At 45.4% G+C, this 20,375-nt stretch overlaps 9 protein-coding genes across 9 annotated transcripts; 5 read left to right on the forward strand and 4 right to left on the reverse strand.

Moving 5' to 3' along the window:
- Positions 1–1,360: 1,360 nt before the first annotated feature.
- Positions 1,361–2,886, forward strand: PODANS_5_10560 (uncharacterized protein; the record flags this gene model as incomplete). Its single annotated transcript, XM_001905564.1, has 4 exons — positions 1,361–1,649; positions 1,720–2,389; positions 2,454–2,529; positions 2,659–2,886. The coding sequence occupies 4 exons, from the start codon at positions 1,361–1,363 to the stop codon at positions 2,884–2,886; spliced, it is 1,263 nt and encodes a 420-aa protein (XP_001905599.1).
- Positions 2,887–3,729: 843 nt separating this feature from the next.
- Positions 3,730–4,119, reverse strand: PODANS_5_10565 (uncharacterized protein; the record flags this gene model as incomplete). Its single annotated transcript, XM_001905565.1, has 1 exon — positions 3,730–4,119. One exon carries the CDS (start codon positions 4,117–4,119, stop codon positions 3,730–3,732), a length of 390 nt encoding a protein of 129 aa, XP_001905600.1.
- A 1,312-nt stretch (positions 4,120–5,431) lies between these two features.
- PODANS_5_10570 (uncharacterized protein) lies at positions 5,432–6,217 on the reverse strand (the record flags this gene model as incomplete). Its single annotated transcript, XM_001905566.1, has 1 exon — positions 5,432–6,217. The coding sequence occupies one exon, from the start codon at positions 6,215–6,217 to the stop codon at positions 5,432–5,434; it is 786 nt and encodes a 261-aa protein (XP_001905601.1).
- Positions 6,218–6,443: 226 nt separating this feature from the next.
- Positions 6,444–7,335, reverse strand: PODANS_5_10580 (uncharacterized protein; the record flags this gene model as incomplete). The annotated part of the gene is made up of 2 exons (XM_001905567.1): positions 6,444–7,151; positions 7,210–7,335. The coding sequence occupies 2 exons, from the start codon at positions 7,333–7,335 to the stop codon at positions 6,444–6,446; spliced, it is 834 nt and encodes a 277-aa protein (XP_001905602.1).
- Positions 7,336–8,929: 1,594 nt separating this feature from the next.
- Positions 8,930–9,793, forward strand: PODANS_5_10590 (uncharacterized protein; the record flags this gene model as incomplete). Its single annotated transcript, XM_001905568.1, has 1 exon — positions 8,930–9,793. The coding sequence occupies one exon, from the start codon at positions 8,930–8,932 to the stop codon at positions 9,791–9,793; it is 864 nt and encodes a 287-aa protein (XP_001905603.1).
- Positions 9,794–10,129: 336 nt separating this feature from the next.
- PODANS_5_10600 (uncharacterized protein) lies at positions 10,130–11,169 on the forward strand (the record flags this gene model as incomplete). The annotated part of the gene is made up of 4 exons (XM_001905569.1): positions 10,130–10,235; positions 10,340–10,554; positions 10,614–10,749; positions 10,829–11,169. The coding sequence occupies 4 exons, from the start codon at positions 10,130–10,132 to the stop codon at positions 11,167–11,169; spliced, it is 798 nt and encodes a 265-aa protein (XP_001905604.1).
- Positions 11,170–11,827: 658 nt separating this feature from the next.
- On the forward strand, positions 11,828–13,494 carry PODANS_5_10610 (uncharacterized protein; the record flags this gene model as incomplete). The annotated part of the gene is made up of 3 exons (XM_001905570.1): positions 11,828–13,040; positions 13,093–13,323; positions 13,379–13,494. The coding sequence occupies 3 exons, from the start codon at positions 11,828–11,830 to the stop codon at positions 13,492–13,494; spliced, it is 1,560 nt and encodes a 519-aa protein (XP_001905605.1).
- Positions 13,495–14,834: 1,340 nt separating this feature from the next.
- On the forward strand, positions 14,835–15,530 carry PODANS_5_10613 (uncharacterized protein; the record flags this gene model as incomplete). Its single annotated transcript, XM_001905571.1, has 1 exon — positions 14,835–15,530. The coding sequence occupies one exon, from the start codon at positions 14,835–14,837 to the stop codon at positions 15,528–15,530; it is 696 nt and encodes a 231-aa protein (XP_001905606.1).
- Positions 15,531–16,240: 710 nt separating this feature from the next.
- On the reverse strand, positions 16,241–16,972 carry PODANS_5_10615 (uncharacterized protein; the record flags this gene model as incomplete). The annotated part of the gene is made up of 3 exons (XM_001905572.1): positions 16,241–16,471; positions 16,540–16,791; positions 16,847–16,972. 3 exons carry the CDS (start codon positions 16,970–16,972, stop codon positions 16,241–16,243), a joined length of 609 nt encoding a protein of 202 aa, XP_001905607.1.
- Positions 16,973–20,375: the final 3,403 nt, after the last annotated feature.

A 20,375-nucleotide genomic window follows, 5' to 3' on the forward strand; every position in this document is an offset into this window, starting at 1 on the left:
GTCACCAGTTGTTGAGGGATGGGCGTTTACGCCCATTTGGTCGTGTTTTTTGAGCACACTCAGACGGCCATGTTTAGGTAGGTTAAGCCTTCATTGAGCCACACCGAAGATTACCACAACCACGACCTTGATGCAAATTCTGTAGCATCACAGCACCACATGTCTCAACGGCCCCGGAGCGCGGCAACTGACCAAGTCCTGGAGTCCGGGCCGAGACCAAGGAAAGAATTTGCCATTTCCCACGCCAGTCAAAGCGCTGCGCCTTTTGACAGCAGCCACGACACTTTTTTAAGTTTTGCGCTATTCAACAGCACTTTCCAGCCAAGCACAGACTTCCGGGCCAAAATCCATCTTCAACTGCGAAATGCCCGACTCCGTCCACCCTTCTTGGAGTCGTGGCTTCTTTGAGTAGCGCTTCTCCGCCTGGTGTGATTTTTGTTCTGTCCGTCTCTTTGGCGTTGCGCAAAGCGACCCATCCACAATGCAAAAGAGACCTAGTTCACAGAAACGATATTTTTTTATCATACTCCCGCTGACGTCATATACCATCAACATGGCTGGCTTCAAGACGCTGTTACATTGTCTCGGATGCTGTGCCACTCATGTCTTGGAGTTGGTACGCTAGCCAACAGTTATCCCGCATCTCGTGTTTGCTCGCGGTCGGCTCGCCTCTCGGAGATATTCCACGTTGAAACTAGTTCTTGTTACACGGTTGCATTCCAAGATCAGTACTCATAGTTTCTAGCGTAGGTAATTGGGCAAATTCACCTGGTGACAGTACTGGGGTGGCCTCATCCTCGTTGTCTCAGGGTGTCCGGGCTGGTGATACCGAACAGAGAGAAGCGTACAACCTGCACGGTGGCCGGGCGGTTAAAAACCAAATAACGGAAGATATCTACCTGGTTCATGGGGCATTCAAACTCCCTGGAGGCCTAGGTTTGATGGGTCTGAATGGAAAATAAGGGGCGAAGAAAGGGTTGATTGGTTCCAAACCCGAGCACTGTAAACCGCAACAATGCAACACCAGCGACATGAATTATATTTCCGACATTCATTGATACAGCCACAGATTGATGTTACGTCGATGTGGTCCACGCCATGATTGGCCATATTAATGAGACGCAAACTGGAATGGCCGGCCTAGGCAGACCCAACCTGGACGGTCAACTCTTCAAATGGCCCCCATGGCTAGGCGGCAGTTCACTTGCCCCTATCTCGAAGCTCTGACCCTTTTCAGGTGGGCTAGACCCCTCTATTATTATGAGGAAATTGAAACCCACAACACTTTGTTGTCTTACCTTCATTTGCATCTACTTGCGGTCTTCTGTTGCTTGTTCTTTCACTTTTGCCGTTTGATAACATGTTTCCCGCTCGTTTGGCTTCTTTATTTGGGTTCGTTTTGATAGCCATCCCAGCGGCAGTCCAAGGAGTACGACTTGATGTACCTCGAGTTGAAGATTTCGTCAGGAGATGGAACGTCGCCGCCACAGTGATTGGTGATTACGTCTACATCGACGGGGGTGAGATCAATCAGTTCGAGAACGGGACAATAGACGAGGCTCCAGTTTACCAAGGTAGCTCCCCATGTGCCTCAACTGTTCGCCCAGCAGGTGACGGGAATACCAGTCTAATCTCAATATTCAATCCTAGTGAACTCAACACTGTCCATTGACATCTCCATCTCTTGGACTACAAGCGATGTCTCTATCCGGACGATAGGGAAGCCCAACGCTCCTAGAAACGCGCCGATGATATGGACAGACAAGGAAGGAACGGGCGGATTCTACTCTTGGGGTGGTGTTTTCTCATTGGGAAGATCTGTGACCGGGTCCGAGATGTGGAAGTTCAGCGCAGATGGCAGAGGGGGAGGGAGCTGGTCACTTTTCCAGGATTTTGCAAATCCGGAGGCCTTTAAAATTTTGTTATCACCAGAGAGGGGAGCTTATGCTAACACGGACGACAAAGGCTTTCTAATTGGAGGTTCCGTTTGGGGTGGGACACAACTGGGCTTCACAGACACTCAGGCCATCCCAGGCATGGTCTCATTTGACATGCGAACTAAGGAGATCAGCAATGGCACAGCCAACGATGCGGGCTCCAACAGAAGCCCATTCGAGACACTTATTGGGGCGAGGGCTCACTTCATCCCGGCTAACACTGGCACGAAAAGCCAGCAGGGGTTGATACTGGTCTTGGGGGGCCACAGGTCTTATGTCGACCGACAGGTCAGCCTCGAAGACTCGCCTGGCTTCGATTTTAGGAACTTGTCATTCTTCGACCCGGAAACAGGAGAAAGATATTGGCAAATTGCCACAGGAGATATACCGCCTTATCCCCGGGCTCACTTTTGCGTCACCGGCTTCGCTATAGCAGGGGTTGGTTATGATGTGTAAGTTTAAATTCTGCCAAATAACCAGAATACTTTGGTAACACAGTCGTTGATGGTTTAACAGCTTTATATTTGGAGGACGGAACGAAGCGCAGCAGAGCTACTACGATGATGCCTACATTCTCAGCCTGCCAGGCTTCGTGTGGACCCTGGTTCCAACTCCTCCGGCAGGGCCGCGATTCTTCCAGTCGGTCTTTACAATAATATTCACCATGAATCCGCACTGACAGTTCAATTATTCCAGTGCGTGTGTCTCTATGGGAAATCAGGTGCTCAGTATCGGCGGCGTCACTGATAAAATCAAGTCCGTGGATGCAGCTCCACAAGGCTTACTACTCTTTGACATGACTGCCCAAACCTGGAACGATAACTATGACGCCAAAGCCAAGAATTATGTTCGGGCTAAAAGTCTGGACGAGTGGTATCAGAACGGGTTAGTTTCAAGTTACATGTCATCTCCAAAAGGCAATACTGGTTCCATCGCGAGAAGAGGCTAATGCTGTCCTACGTGTAGAAGTATGGACAAGGTTGTCTGGTCTTCCGAGCAGGTGAGGACCCTGTTTGTGACAGATACGGACGCTGAACCTCCAGGGAGCGCGCCTAGCAAGCTACCAGACATCCCCAATGGCACAGAGCAAGCGGACTCACGACAAGATTTCTCAACGACTCAAACTCCAGTCGGGGCTATCGCAGGAGCCGGAGCCGGGGGAATGCTTGCTCTGGCTATCATAGTCTCTCTGGTGATTTGGATGATCCATCATCACAAGAAAGCCAAGAAAGAAAAAAACAAGACCGCCCAGTGGCCGCTGCCTCTAAAACATTCCAGCAAATCTCCAATCATGGAGATGCCAATTTACAACCCGGAATTTGATAGGCTTTGTGGTTACTGGGAACCATCAGGACTAGCAAACAACACAGTGAGGGACAGTGCGCGGATGTCGGTGCAAAGAGTCGAAGTCAGCGTCGAACACGACCATTGGGAGTTGCCAGTGGCCCCAAAGGATCACTCGGTTCATGGGTTAAGACGAGTAACTAGGGGGGTTGGCATGGGAATCGATCACAACAATTGGAATCTGCAAGATAGGCGAAGTTTCTGAAGGTCTTGGAGAGTCTAGAGTTACTAGAGGAAGAGGAATATCGACACCAGTATACGATGCTTCTGTCCGATGACTGCTGAACCTCAATGTTTGCCCATAAAGCATCGCCACAAGGAGTCGACTTATGGACAAGATGACCCAGTCTCCCACCAACAATTGTCTCACGAATCTACCATCCCACAGATACATCGTGTCATGAATCTATGCCCTCTCAGTTGACCTTCCAACCCCAGGTTCGAGCGCTTAGACATTGTAGTAGCACCTCATGCTCCCCGAGTTCTGGTTGAACGCCGTGCAAGCGTACGTCCCACTGGAGCCTACGCTCTGCCTCTGGTCTTGGCAGCTTGTTGTCAGAGAAGATGCTGCAAGTGGTCGACTTGGTGCCGACGTGGGTGAGCCCGATCGAGCGGATGGAGCTGTCGAGCCTGATGCAGGGGCTGGTACCACTGAAACCCTCGTAAGAGCCAGTGTGGGGACACTTGCAGTTGCTAAGAACACTGTTAGTAGAGGCATTCTTGATGAGGTCATAGAATAAGATGACACTAACCCGCAAGTATGCCACCAGACGCTGCCGTTGGCGGTAACGGTGAGGCAGCTGGTAGGTGCGAGGAGGAGGTACTTGGCGCTGACCATTTTGGCGAGGGAGGCTTTTTGTTGAAGGCTGAGGAGACAGGGTTGTGGAGGATGTCGATGGAGAGAGTGATGAAGCCAGACAAAAGTCGGTGAGGCAATGTGCTTTATACTTAATGTGCTTTATATTTGCGTTCACAATGCTCAGGGTTTCAAGCTGCCTTTGGGAATGGTACCTTTTTAGGAAGGTTGAAGTCTGTGATCAGTATTTCATCAGTGACGATCCCCTAAGCGAGTCGCAACTTTGTATTTTACTTCTTCTAGCCCCGTTCTCGTGTAATTTTACCCCTTCGAAATCATTGTTTCCTGTCAGCACTACCAACAGCGGAGGCTCGTAGAGGTCAAATTCAACCCCAAATGTCGAAGACCAACGTTGATGTAGCTCTAGCTGCTGACAAATGAATCACGCCTGTTGTATTGAGTGCGTTGATGATACCGTATCGTATAATGGCTTTGAGGGGTAGTGTTCACCGCTCCTAATCCTACTGCGTATGTAATCATCCTTGCTTGATGCGCGGACGCTGACTGATGTCAGCTTAGAGCAGACTAGCCATATTCCCGGCTACACCATTGGCACCCTGCCTACTGGTAGGCTCGTATGGTTAGGGTACGAGTTTCCGCATTTGTTTTTCCATTATCTTATGCAGATTCGTCTCACACGGGCATGTAGACTGAAGCAGCTGAGGATCATCAACCAAGTTCGGATAAAACATGGTCCTTTTAAAGTGCGATAATGTCCTTCTTAACAGAGGTAATGTGCTCTTGTACTGGAGAATACTGCAAAGTTTAAATGAGGTTGATTTTCAAACTGGGATAATTGTGATTTTCAAGCTGGGATGATGCGATAAATACATTTGTGAATTAAATGAATTAGATGAGAAATAAGTTTTGGAGAATAATTGCGGCAAAGGGTAAAGAGAAGTTAGACTGATGATGTTATTCTTGGGTAAGTTGGGATAATGTCTATCCTAAGCTGGGGTAAAGTATGGCGGATATTGGGATAAAAACTAGACCAAAACGAAGGAACGAAAGAAGAATCATGCCCTTTGGAGCTAGGATAATTAATCATAAGCTGGGATAATATCTTTTTTAAGCTGGATAATGTCTTTTTATTGCTGGAAATATTGGTTTCAAGCTGGGATACTGTCTTTTTAAAGCTGGGAATATTGGTCTTACGCTGGGATAATGCCTATTTTAAGTTGGGACAAGATCTATCCGAAGGCGGGGTAAATATGCTTGATGCTGGGATGAAGCTCAAACTATAAAAAAGAACGAACGATAAAAGAAGAGTCCTGCTCTTTGACGTCTTGATAGCCTAGATGTAAACACCACCCGGGAATGATCTTCCTCCCCTGGCTTGCACCGGCCTAGATGCATCCACCCTCTCCCGCACCTCTGTGCCACGATCCAGCACTTCACTCCGCCCATCAGTCGTGAACAAGATCTTGCATACCCGACTGGAATCCTTCATTTGCTCACGCAATAGGATTATGAAATTCCAGAGGTACTTGATGCTGTCCCTGTCTCCTGCATCCTGAAGCCCGTCGATGACAAAACAGATCACGGGCGGTGCGTATTCAAACAGCGCGTTCATGATGTTCAACGCGGTGGGAAGGCTGTGGAGAGTTCCATCCAGCTTTTCGAATTGGTTAGCGTCGAGGGCTTTGTCTGCTTTGAACCCTTCCAGGGGAAGAACATAGGCGAGTTGGCGGATCATGGAGTAGCAGAGAGATATGACTGCGTCATCTCTGTGGCGTAATCTTGGTGTGCTGCCACTTCCGCCGCCACTGCCGCCGGCGTTACTCCTGGCAAAGCTGGAGCGGGACTTGCAAAAGTATGAAATGCAAGGAATGCCAGCGCTCAAGACTTTGTCGGTGGCTTCCAAGGCCGCCTTGGAAAGCGCGGTGCTGCCAGGGGAAAACGCCGGGCCTTCTACCCACATTATCTTGGAGGCAGAATCAGATATCCATCTGCTGAGCCGCTCATAGACCTCTTGCGGGATCATGGTTGGCTCTTGGTGGGCTCTGTGGAAGTCTTCGTCACTCTCGATAAATGGTCTGAGGGCTTCGGCGTATTGTTGGATTCGCGAACAGTCGGACATTGTGGTCTCTGCAGGCCACGATGATGTTAGTTAAGTTGTGCAAGTGCTGATATAGATATCATGGCTGGCTGTCTTACCCTCCGTAGGGTTTGTTGATTGTCCTGTTTTGGGAAGTTTCGCCGTGGCTGGCTTGTTGGCTGACTCGTTAACTGTCAAAGTGGGCAGGGTGTGTGAGCTTTGCTGTGGAGACTGCGTAGTGATGTCTGTGACGTTGGAACTCGTTGAATTAGTTGCAGCAGCAAAGGCGCCGTTGTGGGATACCACACGCAGCATTACCTAGACAGGTGGAAATCAGGACACAATGGAGGTGGTAACTCAAAAGTGGACCGACACTCTTTGTGACAACAGTGATTCGAGGCCCCGCGGCACACTCAAGGCCCTGCGGCCCATTTGTGGGTTTAGGATGAAAGAGAATGGCCAACTTACCGTGTGTGACCTGATCATCGACACCTTCGAGCTGATGCACAGCATTCTCACCCAGTCTCTGAAAGCCCTGTGCTGCTGCGGCAACTTTCGCATTGACCTGCTGCTGTGTGTCCGCGTGAGTCTGGATTCCAAGCTGTTGCAGCCTGGCCAAAATTGGCTCCAGGTCGTTCATCTTTTGATGCATGTGCTCAATGCGGAGCTCAGTGGTGTGTTGCGCCTCGTTGCGGATGTCGCCGATTGTCTTTTGGATACCATCAACCGTGGCTTTTACCGTCTTGTCATAAAATCCTTTGTTGAATGAGGCCAGAAATCTCTTGTGCCGTTTATGGAGAAAAGACATGGCGTGACAAAGAAATATGAAGACCTGAACATACAGTGCCACGACAAGCCTCTGCATTTCTTTTGTGTTTGCCACTTGTGTTTTCTTCTGCACCAATCTCAGGTTCTCACTTATTTCCACAAGTGCAAGTGAGAATCCCTCGGCAATTTTCTGGTAGTTCACTGAGGCCTGACCAACACATTAGCGTCAACTAGACAGGATAGAGGAAAACGAGGTGCTTTTTTACGATGGAGGGTGGTGCTGGGTAAGATACCTTGACAACCGATGTCACGACTCCGGTGAGGAGGCTGATGTACTTGTCCTCTGTCGGAACAAACTTGAATAAGAATGAGTGATCATCCATTGTCTCCATGAAGCGGAGGAACCGATTCCTGGCGAGGCCAATGCCAGTCTCATGCTTGGCCTCCCATCAAACACGGGTGTCATTGACTGCCGCTTGCAATGTTGCAATGCTAGGAAGTGACGAGTGAGTGGTCCCGGATATTACGTCTCCTGGAGGGACGAAGAGTCTTTGAAACTCTTGCCAGACTCGAATCAACTCTTTGCGCTGTTGCTCTAAGGGATCAAAAATCGGATCACTGGTATGGACATTTAGTGAATTCAGACGTATGAACACATCGATGCACGGTTAGCATATCCTTATGTGCTCACATACCTAGAGCAGTCATTCTGGAGCCAACTAACCCACTCATGTGCTTTGACACGTTGAATACTTTGTTGATGGTCTGCCTGCTGAACCGTGGCACCGAGTGCTTGGGATAAAGAATCTTCTGGCCTTTCTTTTTCGACTTTGAGACTGTAGGATCGAACTGCTGCTGTGGTAGTCCTAGGATCTGCTGGTCTAAATGACGCCATGGTCCAAGAAAACACCTATGCTATTGCTCCATGGACCTTCCAGTTGTTGACATGGGGATGAAGGGTGTGGGGCAGCAGTGGGAATCTAAAAATCCAAAAGAGCCACGGGCATGGTGCTGCCTGAGTTGTCACTCTTGAGCCGCTTAAAAATGCATCCGAAAGGCACAATCATAAAGCCGACCTGTGTGTGACCGTGTCATCAGTGAGGGGTAATTGCGAGGGTATTCTTTCCTACCCCGCGTGCCTCCCGGTCCTGTCCTTCACTCTCGTTCCCCAGTTGAATCTTTGTTGATCTCCACGTGTGACCGTCAATTCTTCTCGATGGCCTCTTTGCAAGCCGTAGCCCGCCATCCCGTCGCGCGGCAGCCAGTATCACCCACTGATAAATCCCCAAGTGAGAAGACGACTAAAGAACCTATCGATCCACAGACGTCAACCACAGAGGTCGATGATCAAGTATCTTCTAACCCAAACAACATACCAGCGATGATCAAACAGCCCCATCGACAATGAACGCAGAGGAGAAGGGAAAATGGACGTCAAAAGTTCCCCTGTACTGTGTGGTGAACGGTCGGTCTCACGGACATCTTCAAGATTTTGGGCTCCCTCGTTGTCCACGGTGTGGGATGTCTATGTGGGACAACCCGACGTATCAAGCCCCAGGATAACAGAAAGTTGAGAAGGGTGCGAAGGAGCGTGACAAGGAAGCCAAGCGCAAATTCAACCCACGATGCCATTGCATCGGTTGCCTCGATATTCGAACGCGCGGAGAAACACCCCATATTCCTCTTCCGAGAACAGAACAAGAGTCAGGCGAAGACGAAGATACCTAGCAGCCAAAAATATCCTACTCCGTGGAATACCTCGACACAAAGGGTCAGTACATTGGCAAACAGCGATATGCAACACCATTTGATCTCTCGGCGGCCCGTAAGGGTGTCTCAAAGCATCAAACTTCTGTTTTTAGTGTTGTCACTGTTCTCCAGACATCACACGCACCAGAGAATTTCCGATTTCTCAGCGATGATACCCGAGCCGACAAAGTAGCCGGAATACTCACCGACGAAAACATCGCTGTACACGTGCATACCATGAGAATCATTATCGAGTCAAAAGCCCTCAGCGCTCTACGCTCGGTAGTCTCATACTACCCTTTCGTTGATCTTGACCATAAAGTCTTGTCACTAAACGAACCTTACACTATCCTAGGTCACCACATGAGCGAGCTTGAAGCACTCCATGAACGATGCAAAACCAGTCACCACAAGGGTGAAGTCAAACCGGACGAGAACGCTAACCCGGATGACCCCTTGGTTGAAACAACCGCCGAGCATCTGGAACTGCTTCATAACTATCTCAAGACAAAGGTATACAAAGGAAGGATCGAGACCGAACAGGAGCTGCATCGGAGGAATATGTGTACTTTCCAGATGCTATGGCTTCTCTTCAGGCCGGGCACGACAGTATACGTGGAATCGGGAGGTAAACTCGCTGCCCATGTGGTCCATGCCATGGTTCATGACACCGCCATTCTTTCGGACAACCGTCGAGACTTTGGGCCGCATCAGATCCTATTGTGGTCGTTAAGGTTTGATGGCAGATTTGTTGGAAGGAGCACGACGTCAGTTGTTGTGCCACCATTCCGGGAAGAACGTGAAATCACATCACTGAAGGTTTTCCCAACCGAACTTTTCGACAAGAAAGACGGTGGCGAGACCAAAGCGAGATTGGAAGCGCAGGGGAGGCAATGGTTCAAACTCTTACGTAGTCAGCCGGCCTTCTATCAATGCGACCCGTCTGACCGGGCGGCACTTGTTCTCCAAAACAGACACGTTGTTAGGAGGAAGGCAAGTGAGGAAAGTATGGACTCTGAGGATGCTGCTAGTCACAAGCCCAATATACGCAAAGCCAGGAAAGCGGGTTTGGTATGTCCATCTCCTCCAAAGCACCATTGATAGTATTTTGGCTTCACTCATGTACCCGGGAGTATGGCCTTCTGACACGTATCTGACTGCAACTATCAGCTTAGCGGTCGAGTGTACGTCGATTCTGCAGCCTACTACTACGAGTTCGAAGAGAAAGCACCCGAAATCTGCAACGTCAATGATATCGGACGCAATTTGGCGATGTGCGGGTGTGAAGAGTGGTGAGACAAACCCTTAGACTGGGTGCAGGGCCAGCGCATTTACTCGGGATGAATATGCCTGACTAACCCCGATCGCAGTTATGGCAGACGGCCCCATCCCCCAGCTAACTTTCGGTACGCATCCTACGATTTGCTGGATCCAACAATGGTGGAGAATCTTACACTGGAGTCCGGGGCGCATGATTCCAATCATCGATATCTACTGTGTGACTCTCTTCTCTATGGAATATTCTTGAAGTCCAGAACTTGGGGTAGGTGCTAAGATCCCTTAACTCCCTACCTACACATAGAGGACTCTCTGATAACTACAAGGCTTACTAATTTGTTGTTACCATTCAAGGCGTCCATATTGTAGCCTATTGCTTGGAGCCTAAACTCAATCCGAGGGCTATTGACATGTTAGTCATGCCTGCGCCACGCAAAGATATGATCAAGGCATTGGTTCAGAAGTACAGCAACATGAGCCCAACACCAGGCTTATCTACATCGTGGCGCGCCGACTTTATTGAAAACAATGGAGAGGGTCATATCTTCTTGCTACATGGCGGTCCCGGTGTTGGGAAGACATATGTAGGTCGGCATACATTTATTCTTAACCGTGCACGATTAACAGTTCTGCCCCTCATCAGACCGCCGAATGTATCGCGGAGTATACGAACCGTCCTCTACTATCTCTCACCTGTGAAGACATTGGCACAGACGAAGTCAAGATGGAACAGCAGCTCTCCAAGTGGTTCAGAATGGCCGAAAAATGGGGCCTGTCATGTTGATTGACGAGGCTGATATCTACCTGGAACGGCGCGTTGTTAGTGACCTTCGGCGCAACAGCCTTGTATCTGGTGAGATTCTGCGTCAGCATCCTCATCTGAGTACACCAGTAATACTGACCCTGAATGTACAGTGTTTCTTCGTTGTATAGAATATTACCGAGAAATCCTGTTCTTGACTACAAACCGCGTCGGGCATTTCGACGACGCCTTCATTTCCAGGATCCACATCATCAAGTACTATCAGCTCAGTGAAGACAATCGCCGCCAGATTTGGACACAGTTCGTCGACAAACTCACCAACGAGCGTCACGACTTCATCAGCACTGGGCGAGCCAAACGATACATCTTGGAAGATGAGATCGTAAAGAGGCTGGAATGGAACGGCCGGGAAAATCGCAATGGTAAGACCAGTTAATCAAGTCCACGTGGCGATGTACTGACGAAGCTTTTGGTGCGCAGCATTCCAAACTGCCGTCGCTCTGGCAGACTTCCGATTCCTGCAAAAGACTGACAAGAAGGAGCATGATGGCCCAACTTTGGATCAGAAGGACTTTGGGCAAGTTTGCCAAATGACAAGGGAGTTCAAAGAGTATCTTCATGATCTCCATGGCCTGGATGAGGAAGGGAAGGGCTTACAACGCTAGAGCGAGGGCAGGAAATCATGACTTGGGAAGGGGCATGAGCAAGTAACAGAAATCAGGAGAGGAGGTTGGAACATTTTCATCTACATTGGTTTACATGCAGCTATGTATGGTGTCAACAAATGTCACATGGCTTGGCGTTATCGGTTGTCGCCACCGTCCAATCACGGAGGCGAAAACACCCACATGTTCCTGACGATCTCCCCCACCACTTTCCTCAGCTCACTGCTATATCTCAATGCCAATGAGCACGTGGGTAAGTGACAGAATCCAGTGTTACAGTCACACCGTTCCTCCATCATTCTATTCCTCAGCTTGCATGAGCTGAAAGATGCCCACGTGCCCTGGCCGAGGTCATAAGTTGAATATGCCCTCCCGGAGGAGTGCAAGCTTCCTCACCGTCACAAACAGCTGCGCACCCCCACCAGAGTCATGGTCTTCCTCAGCAGCCTAGGCGTCCTTGCCTTGTTGACGAGCACCGTGCTCTCACACCCTCAGCCATCTCCTGCTCCCGTCTCCACGACAACGTGCCAGGGAAAATCCTATACATACAACGAACTCGCCGGTTTCGGTTCCATCCCCTCTGACGCGAGAGACAAATTCGGCGACACAATCAGCATCGGCTCCTCAGCCGCGATCACCAACTGGAAAAAGCGATCTGCCGGTGGCAAAAACAAACAAACCTACTACACCGGCACGCTCTACGGCCTCCCCGACAGAGGCTGGAACACCCAAGGCACCCAAAACACCATCCCTCGCGTCCACACCTTTGATGTGACTTTCACCCCAGCCGCGGCATCTCAATCCCCGCCCCTCCCACCAAACCTCCTCTTCAAATACAAAGCCACCATCCTTCTTACCTCTCCCAGCGGTGAACCCCTCACTGGTCTCGACCCAGACAGTATCACCACCCTCCCTGGCTTTCCCCCCCTCCCAGCATCGACCTATCCCGGTGATGGGTTTGGTGGCCCCGGTCCAGGAGGAAAACGCATCGCTATTGACGCCGAAGGCTTGGTGTTGAATGATGATGGCACCTTCTGGATAAGCGACGAGTACGGCCCGTACATCTACCTCTTCTCCCCCAGCGGAAAACTCCTATCCGCCATCGCCCCACCTGATGCTCTCCTCCCACTGAGGAATGGCACCCTCAGTTTCAGCAGTGACAACGCCCCTATTTTCGACAGCGGCAAACGACCCATTCCTACCAACCCCAGTCAGGGTAGGTCAAACAACCAGGGTTTTGAGGGGTTAACCGCCAGTTCAGATGGGAAACAACTCTGGGTCATGCTGCAGAGTGCGGGGAGGCTGGAAGGGGGCGGGAATGCTGCTACGAGGAGGTATACCCGGTTATTGAGGTATGATGTTAGCAAGGGGAAAGGCAAGAAGGTGAAGTACTCCGGGGAGTGGGTTGTGCCTTTGCCTACGTTTACTGATGGGCAAGGGAGGACGAGGGTGGCGGCGCAGAGTGAGATCAAGTATGTCAGTGACGAGCAGCTGCTTGTGCTGCCGAGGGATAGCGGGGTTGGTGCTTGCACTGATAGCCCGACGAGTTTGTACAGGCATGTGGACGTGGTTGATATTGGGAGGGCGACGGATGTGAAGGGGAGGAGGTATGATTTGTTTAATGCTTCGATTGCGAGTGAAGGTATGTGATTTGACTTGTGATACGAAGGATAGCCCGACCCTGACGAGAGCAGATGGTGTGTTGAAGCCAGAGATAACACCCGCGACACTTTGCCCGTGGATCGACTTCAACATCAATTCTAGGCTGAACAAGTTTGGGCTGAGGAACGGGCCCCCAGCGTTGCCGATGAACAGCCTTTTGAATGAGAAGTGGGAGAGCTTGGTGTTGGTTCCGGTGGACGATGGCAAGAAGGACGAGTACTTCTTGATTGTCATCTCTGATAATGACTTTATCACGCAGAATGGTAAGCGTTTTTGACAATAGAGGGATGCATAATACACTGCTGACAACTGTTTCAGGATTCATCAACAACGGCAAGATCCCATACAAAGACGCGAGTGGGTGCAGCCTGGACCAACAGGCCTTGGTGTTCAAGGTCACGCTGCCAAGGAAGAGTAGGCCTTTGATCGGATAGGAAAAATCGCTATTCTGTGGTGATGGGGTACATAATCAAAGAGACTGAGATCAAATATTCGAGGTCAGACATGGGTGCTGTTCTTATTGTTTAAGGGGTTCAGGGATAATTGTCGAACAGAGGGTTAGGGTTGAACCAAGCTTCTTCTGTGGCGCAGTGCTGGCAGTGTGCCAGCATGCTCCCACGCTATGGAAACACAAGAACCGTGCAGGACATCTCCAGTTTGTTCATTGGATAGAGAGCAACAGAATGCCTCGATATTCTAACTTGATTTGGCAAGGCTAACTTGGCAACGACATGTGTTCTCTCTGGCTGCGGTACTATCTCGTCTCCATAGAAATTGGGTGATAGTGTCAGATTGGCTCCCTCATTTCGCTTCTCCTGCGATGCTACCAAGCTTTGTGCCGAGAACAAGCCCTTGAGCTCGTCCCCATAATCACCTTGCCAAGGTCCCATAAGAGGACTGAGCTGACAATCGTTGGTTGGGTTGTCGGTTGAGGTGTTGATCTTAGATGTGCCAGAAGGCCACCTTCGATTGAAATCGTCGTAGCCCTTCATTCCTGGTCTCAGGGCTTTGATTACCAACATTTCACCATGGCACGAATACACCTAATAGCCCGGTTGTTGGCATCAGCCGGCCTATGTCAGATAGCAGCGGCGAGTTTCTGGACCGCGACGCAGATATTCGTCGATGACCCAGAACCTGAGCCATTGAGCTGCGACCCAGCTGGTGTGACGGGTCTATCATGCACCGGAACAACGACCGTAACACGGTTAGTGGCACGTACCACCTCACTCCCAGACGTAACGCCAATATCAACCACAACAGCGAGTCTCACTTCCTGGGATTTGGAGGTTGTGGAGTACTATTATCCCGCCGACGCGGTTCCCACCTCGGACCTGTATACCTGGCGGTGGGACCCAGATCCCGACTCGCGTGGGGAGGGCCCTCAATGGCTTGTCGACTATACAATCACCGCGCCAACCAGCTGCCCGACCCCCTTCGAATACACCACCGAGGTCAACCTCAGCACCTCCGCGTCTGTTCCGACGCCGCTCAGCGAGATCCTCCACTCCATGGCCAGCGTCGAAACAGATGTCGTCACATACACCAGATTTGTCACCACAACCGATAGCAGCACCCATCGTTGGGTGCAACAAACTTCGTACTACACATACACGACACTGCATGTGAAAGCGACGGACCTTCCTCCAGCGCGCAGACCGCCGGCGGATTACTACCGATACGATCAAATCAACTACCGCTACATTGAGAACTGCTTTCTCCCAGGAGAAAAGGATCCGCGCCCCAACCCATTTGGAGCAGAGGCAAAACAAAAATGTCCCCACAAGGCTTCGGACGCTGCAGCAAAATCCCAGAAGGGCCCGCCATCATCCTCGCCATCGTCGGGACCCTCTTTGTTCTAGGCTTCATCGAGAATTTCCTGTGGTTCAGGAGCCTGATGCAAGGCCATCGGGCTCTTCGGTGCGGCACGGTGTGCTGGTGGCTGATTGCCACGCTGCTCATGATCTTTGTCACCAAATATGAAGTCGAGAGGAATGCAGATGAGCAGGAGCAACTAAGGGAGCAGTGGAAGAGGATGCCGTTTTGGATGAAGATAAAGTTGTGGCTTCAGTGGGGGTTTCGGCTCAAGTATCCCGAGCGCTGGTTAGGGGCTCGAAAGCCGGTTAGTGTAGGGGAGAGTATTGAGATGGGAATCGGTGGCGGTAGTGGTGGTGGTGGTGGTACTGGAACTGGAGGTACCACCCGGGCGGAACACGATGACACGCCTTTGCCTGTTTATCCCGGTCCTCCTCCCTCGAGTGTCCGTGATGGGCATTCGATGAATAGTGGGACGACAGCTGCTACTTGGGGGCCGGTCTTGGGGAACCCAAATGCGGTACTTGGGCTTGTGCTGGGTTCTGGTACTGTGGTTATTGGGCCGACCATAAGTTCAGCCCAGCAGACGCCTGCTTCCCCACGGCGACAGGAGACGGGTGAGGGTCCAGCGGACGGTGCAATCCGGGCTGTTTAGACCTTGCACATCTTATCGTGGTTATGACAAAATCATTGGAACATCCAACTATTAATGTTTATTGCGAGAAGACTCTCACTTCATGATAGATACCCCTATTCTTGAAACCGTACAAAATAATGTTTCCAGTCAACCCTTCTGGCTGAAAGATGTAACAGTGAAATGCATTCTATGCTTTGCTCGCTCCTCTAAATCGATGACCGGAGTTTAAACTGGAGCTGCGGACTGAGCAACAGCATTAATGCATTTCACTGCCAGTTACAGTACCAAGGTCAACTGGTTTCTTGATACTGAAAACAGCATGGCTGGTACATGCCTTGGGGTACGGGATGGAATTGAGGGGCTTTGTCATAGCTGTGATGGGCGCTTTTTGGACATCTCTGGAAGGGGTTCAATCATTGTTTCTGGGTTCCACAAGGTGACACATGATGTCGATAAGTACATTTGCACAAGTCCCGTCTCTTGGACAAGCGTATGTGTGGAAAACAAGATATTCAGGTTGGGGATAGCTCAACGAGACACGGATCGATGGGACTTGTATTGTCGTTGCCACAGGTGCTGGCATCTATCTAATTCATTGTTCCTTTTTTTCCAAAACCGAGACTGTATACGTGTACCCCTAACCATATCTCTCCCGTCGTCCTTCCTCCACTGCCCCTGGCTGTCTTCTTCAAGATTACCACATGGATCCCATACACGCACCTAGGCACTCAAGGGAACTCGAACGGCTGGTCATCAGGGGTACGCCATTTTCCTTTGACGGCATCATAGGAAAAGTAAACGGGGCGCGCACCCGGCATGTCGTACGACTGAAATGATGTGGCCTTGGTGGAAATCATGGTCGCTGTCTGATCGCCTTGCTGATACCAAATGTTGACGGTCTCAATGAGTTGGTATTCTCCGTGGGCGCCCTTGAGGAGCATGTTCTTGCCAACCCAGATCTTCATAATTGTCAGCAAAGATGGAAAATCTGGAAAGCAACATTGAAGACGGGCGATGAGAAACCTACCGGAGTCCACTTCTTGGAAGCTGGGTCTTGAACACCAACCAGGATATGAACTGCAACTGCGTAGTCATTGGAGGCAAAGTTTAGTGAGTCGGGCTTTGCGTTGGGATTTTCCTGCTTGGCAGACCAATCGCCGTCCTTGTCGAGGGTGTAAGAAGAACCCAGGTCACACTTCTGCCAGGTGCAGCTGTACGGGACAATCGAGCCAGGGGAGGGCATGTCGGTGGCCCAGTTGAGTCCGTATGTCGTCGTCCACTGAATGTTCATGTTGGGGGGGGGGGGGAGGGGCGAGGATCCTAGAGGCATAGACAACATTGAACTCAGGCTTGCCCCCGGTTGCAACAGCTTTCGCGACCTGAAGCAAGTACTCATTCTGGCGCAACTTGTCACGGTCCTCCTTGGACTGGTTGACCTCTGCAATGTACTGAGTCGGCATGATGAACAGATATGTGTTGTTGTGGGCGAAAGTAGATGTTTGAACGAAAAGCAGAATGTGTTCTGGAGAGCTGATGAACGAAGTTTGGACGGCGGCGAAAGGCCTCTTTATAGACACTTGCCCTCTTGGTGTCCGGTGCGAGATCTAGCTAGATCTCAACCATCACTGCCAAGGAATAGTACCTAAGTATGGTACCTTTGGTATCCCAAGATGATGTTACTGTGTTCCTGGTGGCAAGTCGATGACCCCCTGGGCAACCAAAGACTTCGATAGCATGGACTTGTGGCTAGCTGAGCAAGAAGGCGAGTCCAAACGTGCGTATCACATTCAGTTCCATGTCGTAACTCAGGCGATGTGGGGCACCAAAGGGCCCAGGTTTTCCCAGACCCACACCGGTTTGCTCTTGGGGCTGGATTTTCTTACTGTTTACTTTTTAACCAATAACCAACTACTGTAATACTAATTTGCTTACCATTTTTTGGCTATTTTAGCCTTATTTTCGCAACCAGTGACTTTCCTAGGTCGCTAGCCCAATAGGTTATAAGCTCTTTTAACGTTTAAATCACTAAGTAAACCGAAGTCGATACCCTCGTCGATAACCCGACCTCGTAAAGCCGAATACTATACCGGACCTTACGACTTTTCGACCTTTATTAAACTAATATTATATAATTAGACCTTTCGATAGCGATTTTAAAAACGTTAAAAAAGTTAATTAATTTTTTAATTAACGGAAATTTAGTTTTAACCCTAACCCTTATTTTAATAAAGAATTAAAATAATTAACTACCCCTTACTAATAAAAGTATAGTTTATAATATTAACCTTTTCCTAATTAAATTTCTTTAGTTTTATTATTTTTATAACTTTTTAATTAAAAAATTATTATTTTCCGGTAATAATTAAAAATTCTATTCTACTTTATTAGGAAATTAATAGCGGAGTAAATATCTCGCCCTTTACTTAAATTAATTTAATTTATTATTAACGGTTATAAAGTTAAGTAATATTTTTTTTTAAATTTTTCTTTTAACGTTTTTTTTATAATATTTTTTTATAACTTTTCTTTAATTAATTTTTCTTTTAAAATAATTAATATTAACGTTATTATAATTTAATTTTTAAAATTTATAAAAACTATAAGGAATATTAATATTATTATTATAATTAAGTAATAAATTTTTTAAACCTTACCGGCTTTAAACTTAAAAACTAATCTTTTTAATTAAAAATTTTAATTAATTTAGTCCCTTATATATTATAGTTTAAAGAATTATATTAAGGTTAATATATAGTTATTAACGGAAAAAAGGATACTTACTTTCGATTAATAGTATATTAATAACCTAAATATTTAAAATTTAATAATAATTTCCGTTAAAAAGCTTAAAATCCAATAATAAATTTTTAATTTAAATTAAAAAATTAATAGTATTAATACCTATAGTTTATATTAAAAAATTATTTAAGTCCTATAGCGCGGTACTTTCGATATTATTAATATATTTTTAAAAAAATACTTTATTTTTAAACGTATTAACTTTACTTTATTTTAAATTTATTTTAACCGGCTTAAGGTTTTTCGCTATCGTTTTAATATAATAGAAATTAAAATCGGTTATATAATTTACTTTTAAATTACTTTAAATAATATTAAAATTATATATCCCGATTTATATAACCGGTTAATAAAAAAAATAAAAGATAATACTATAACTTAATCGCTTTTTTATTAAAAGTATAATATTAAAGTTATTATAAAAGAAATTATATTAATTTATTTTAAAATTATTATTAAAATTATTAAAGCCCCGGCCGTAATTATATTTTTATTTATTATATTATTAATTTTAATAAAAAAATATAATTAATATATTAAAGGTTTAAAAAAAAGTAATTAATATTATATAAATTATAATCGTTATTATTCGAAAAATAAAGCTTATTAATAGTATAACCCTAATAAAATTTTAAAGGATTAAGAGTATAGGGAAAAAGTATAAGCGGATAAATAAAAAAAGTAATAAAATATTAATTCGTTAATAAAATCTTTTTAAAATTATATTAATAATATTATTAATATTAAATTTTTAAAAAATTAATTTATTTATAATACTTTAATACTATTTAATAATTTTATTAATATATTACTCCCTACTTACTATAATAATAATTAATTAAATTTTCGTTTCGGCCTTTAAAAGTAATACTTTTTTTAATAAATACCTTTAAAGTTTAATAAGCTATTAAAATATTTAAAAATTATATATATTATAATTCCAGATATATAAATTTCGTATTTAATAAATTAAAATAATTTACCGACTTTATTTATTATTCTAAAGAGAAGGAAAAAAAAAATTTTTATTATTAAGAGATATTATAAAGTATAGTTATTAAAGTACCGTAGTATTATAATTTATTTTTTTAAGTAATTAAATTATTACTTTAAAGTTTAAAGAAACGGTATATTATTTATAAACGTTTATTAATTTAATATTAGCGAATAAATTATTTAATAAAAATATTTTTTAAAATTAAAAAAATTATAATCTAATCTTTAAAGATATTAAATAAATAATATATAAATTAATTAAAAATAATAATATATATTAAATAAATATAATATTTAATATTAATTTTAGTAAAGTATTTTTAACGAAAACTTTTATTAAGGCTATAATAATATTTATTAATTACCGAATAATATATTATTATTTAATATATATTAATAAAAATAATATTTATAAAGCTTATACGTAAATAAGTATTAAATTTATTAATAATAATTTTTTTTATAAACTTTATATAATAATAAAAATAATAAATTAATTAAATTTATTAACCTTTTCGTAAATTAATAATCTGTTTAATTTTATTTATATTAATATTATTATTTATAAGAACTTTAAATATTTAGGTTATAAGTATTTTATTTAATATATAAATATATAAAGTAATTATAAATAAATTAATTTTATAATAAAAAAAAAGTAGGTATTTAATAAAGTTAAGGATTTTAAAACGAAAATTACGTATTAAACTAGGTATAAAATTAATATTATTAACCTTAACCGCGGTACGGAATTTATTTAGGGCTTTAAAACCTTTAACGATAATTATATAGCCGCTTAGGCCGATTAAAAAAATATTATTATTTTTAAAACCGTACTTTACTTACCGTAAATAAATAAAAAAGTAAAGAGGGCCGCGAGAACTACGTTTAACCGTATTAAAGTTATTATATTAGTTTATAAAATATTAAAAAAATTATTTTTATTTATTATATAGTCTATAATTTACGTAAATAATTTATTACTTTCGAAGGTTAATAAAAAAAATATTAATATTTATAAAAAATATATTATAAAGCTTAATATACTTAAAGGCGAGCGGAAATTAT

This window comes from Podospora anserina, chromosome 5, assembly GCF_000226545.1.
Source record: "Podospora anserina S mat+ genomic DNA chromosome 5, supercontig 10".
Taxonomy (NCBI): Eukaryota; Fungi; Ascomycota; class Sordariomycetes; order Sordariales; family Podosporaceae; genus Podospora; species Podospora anserina.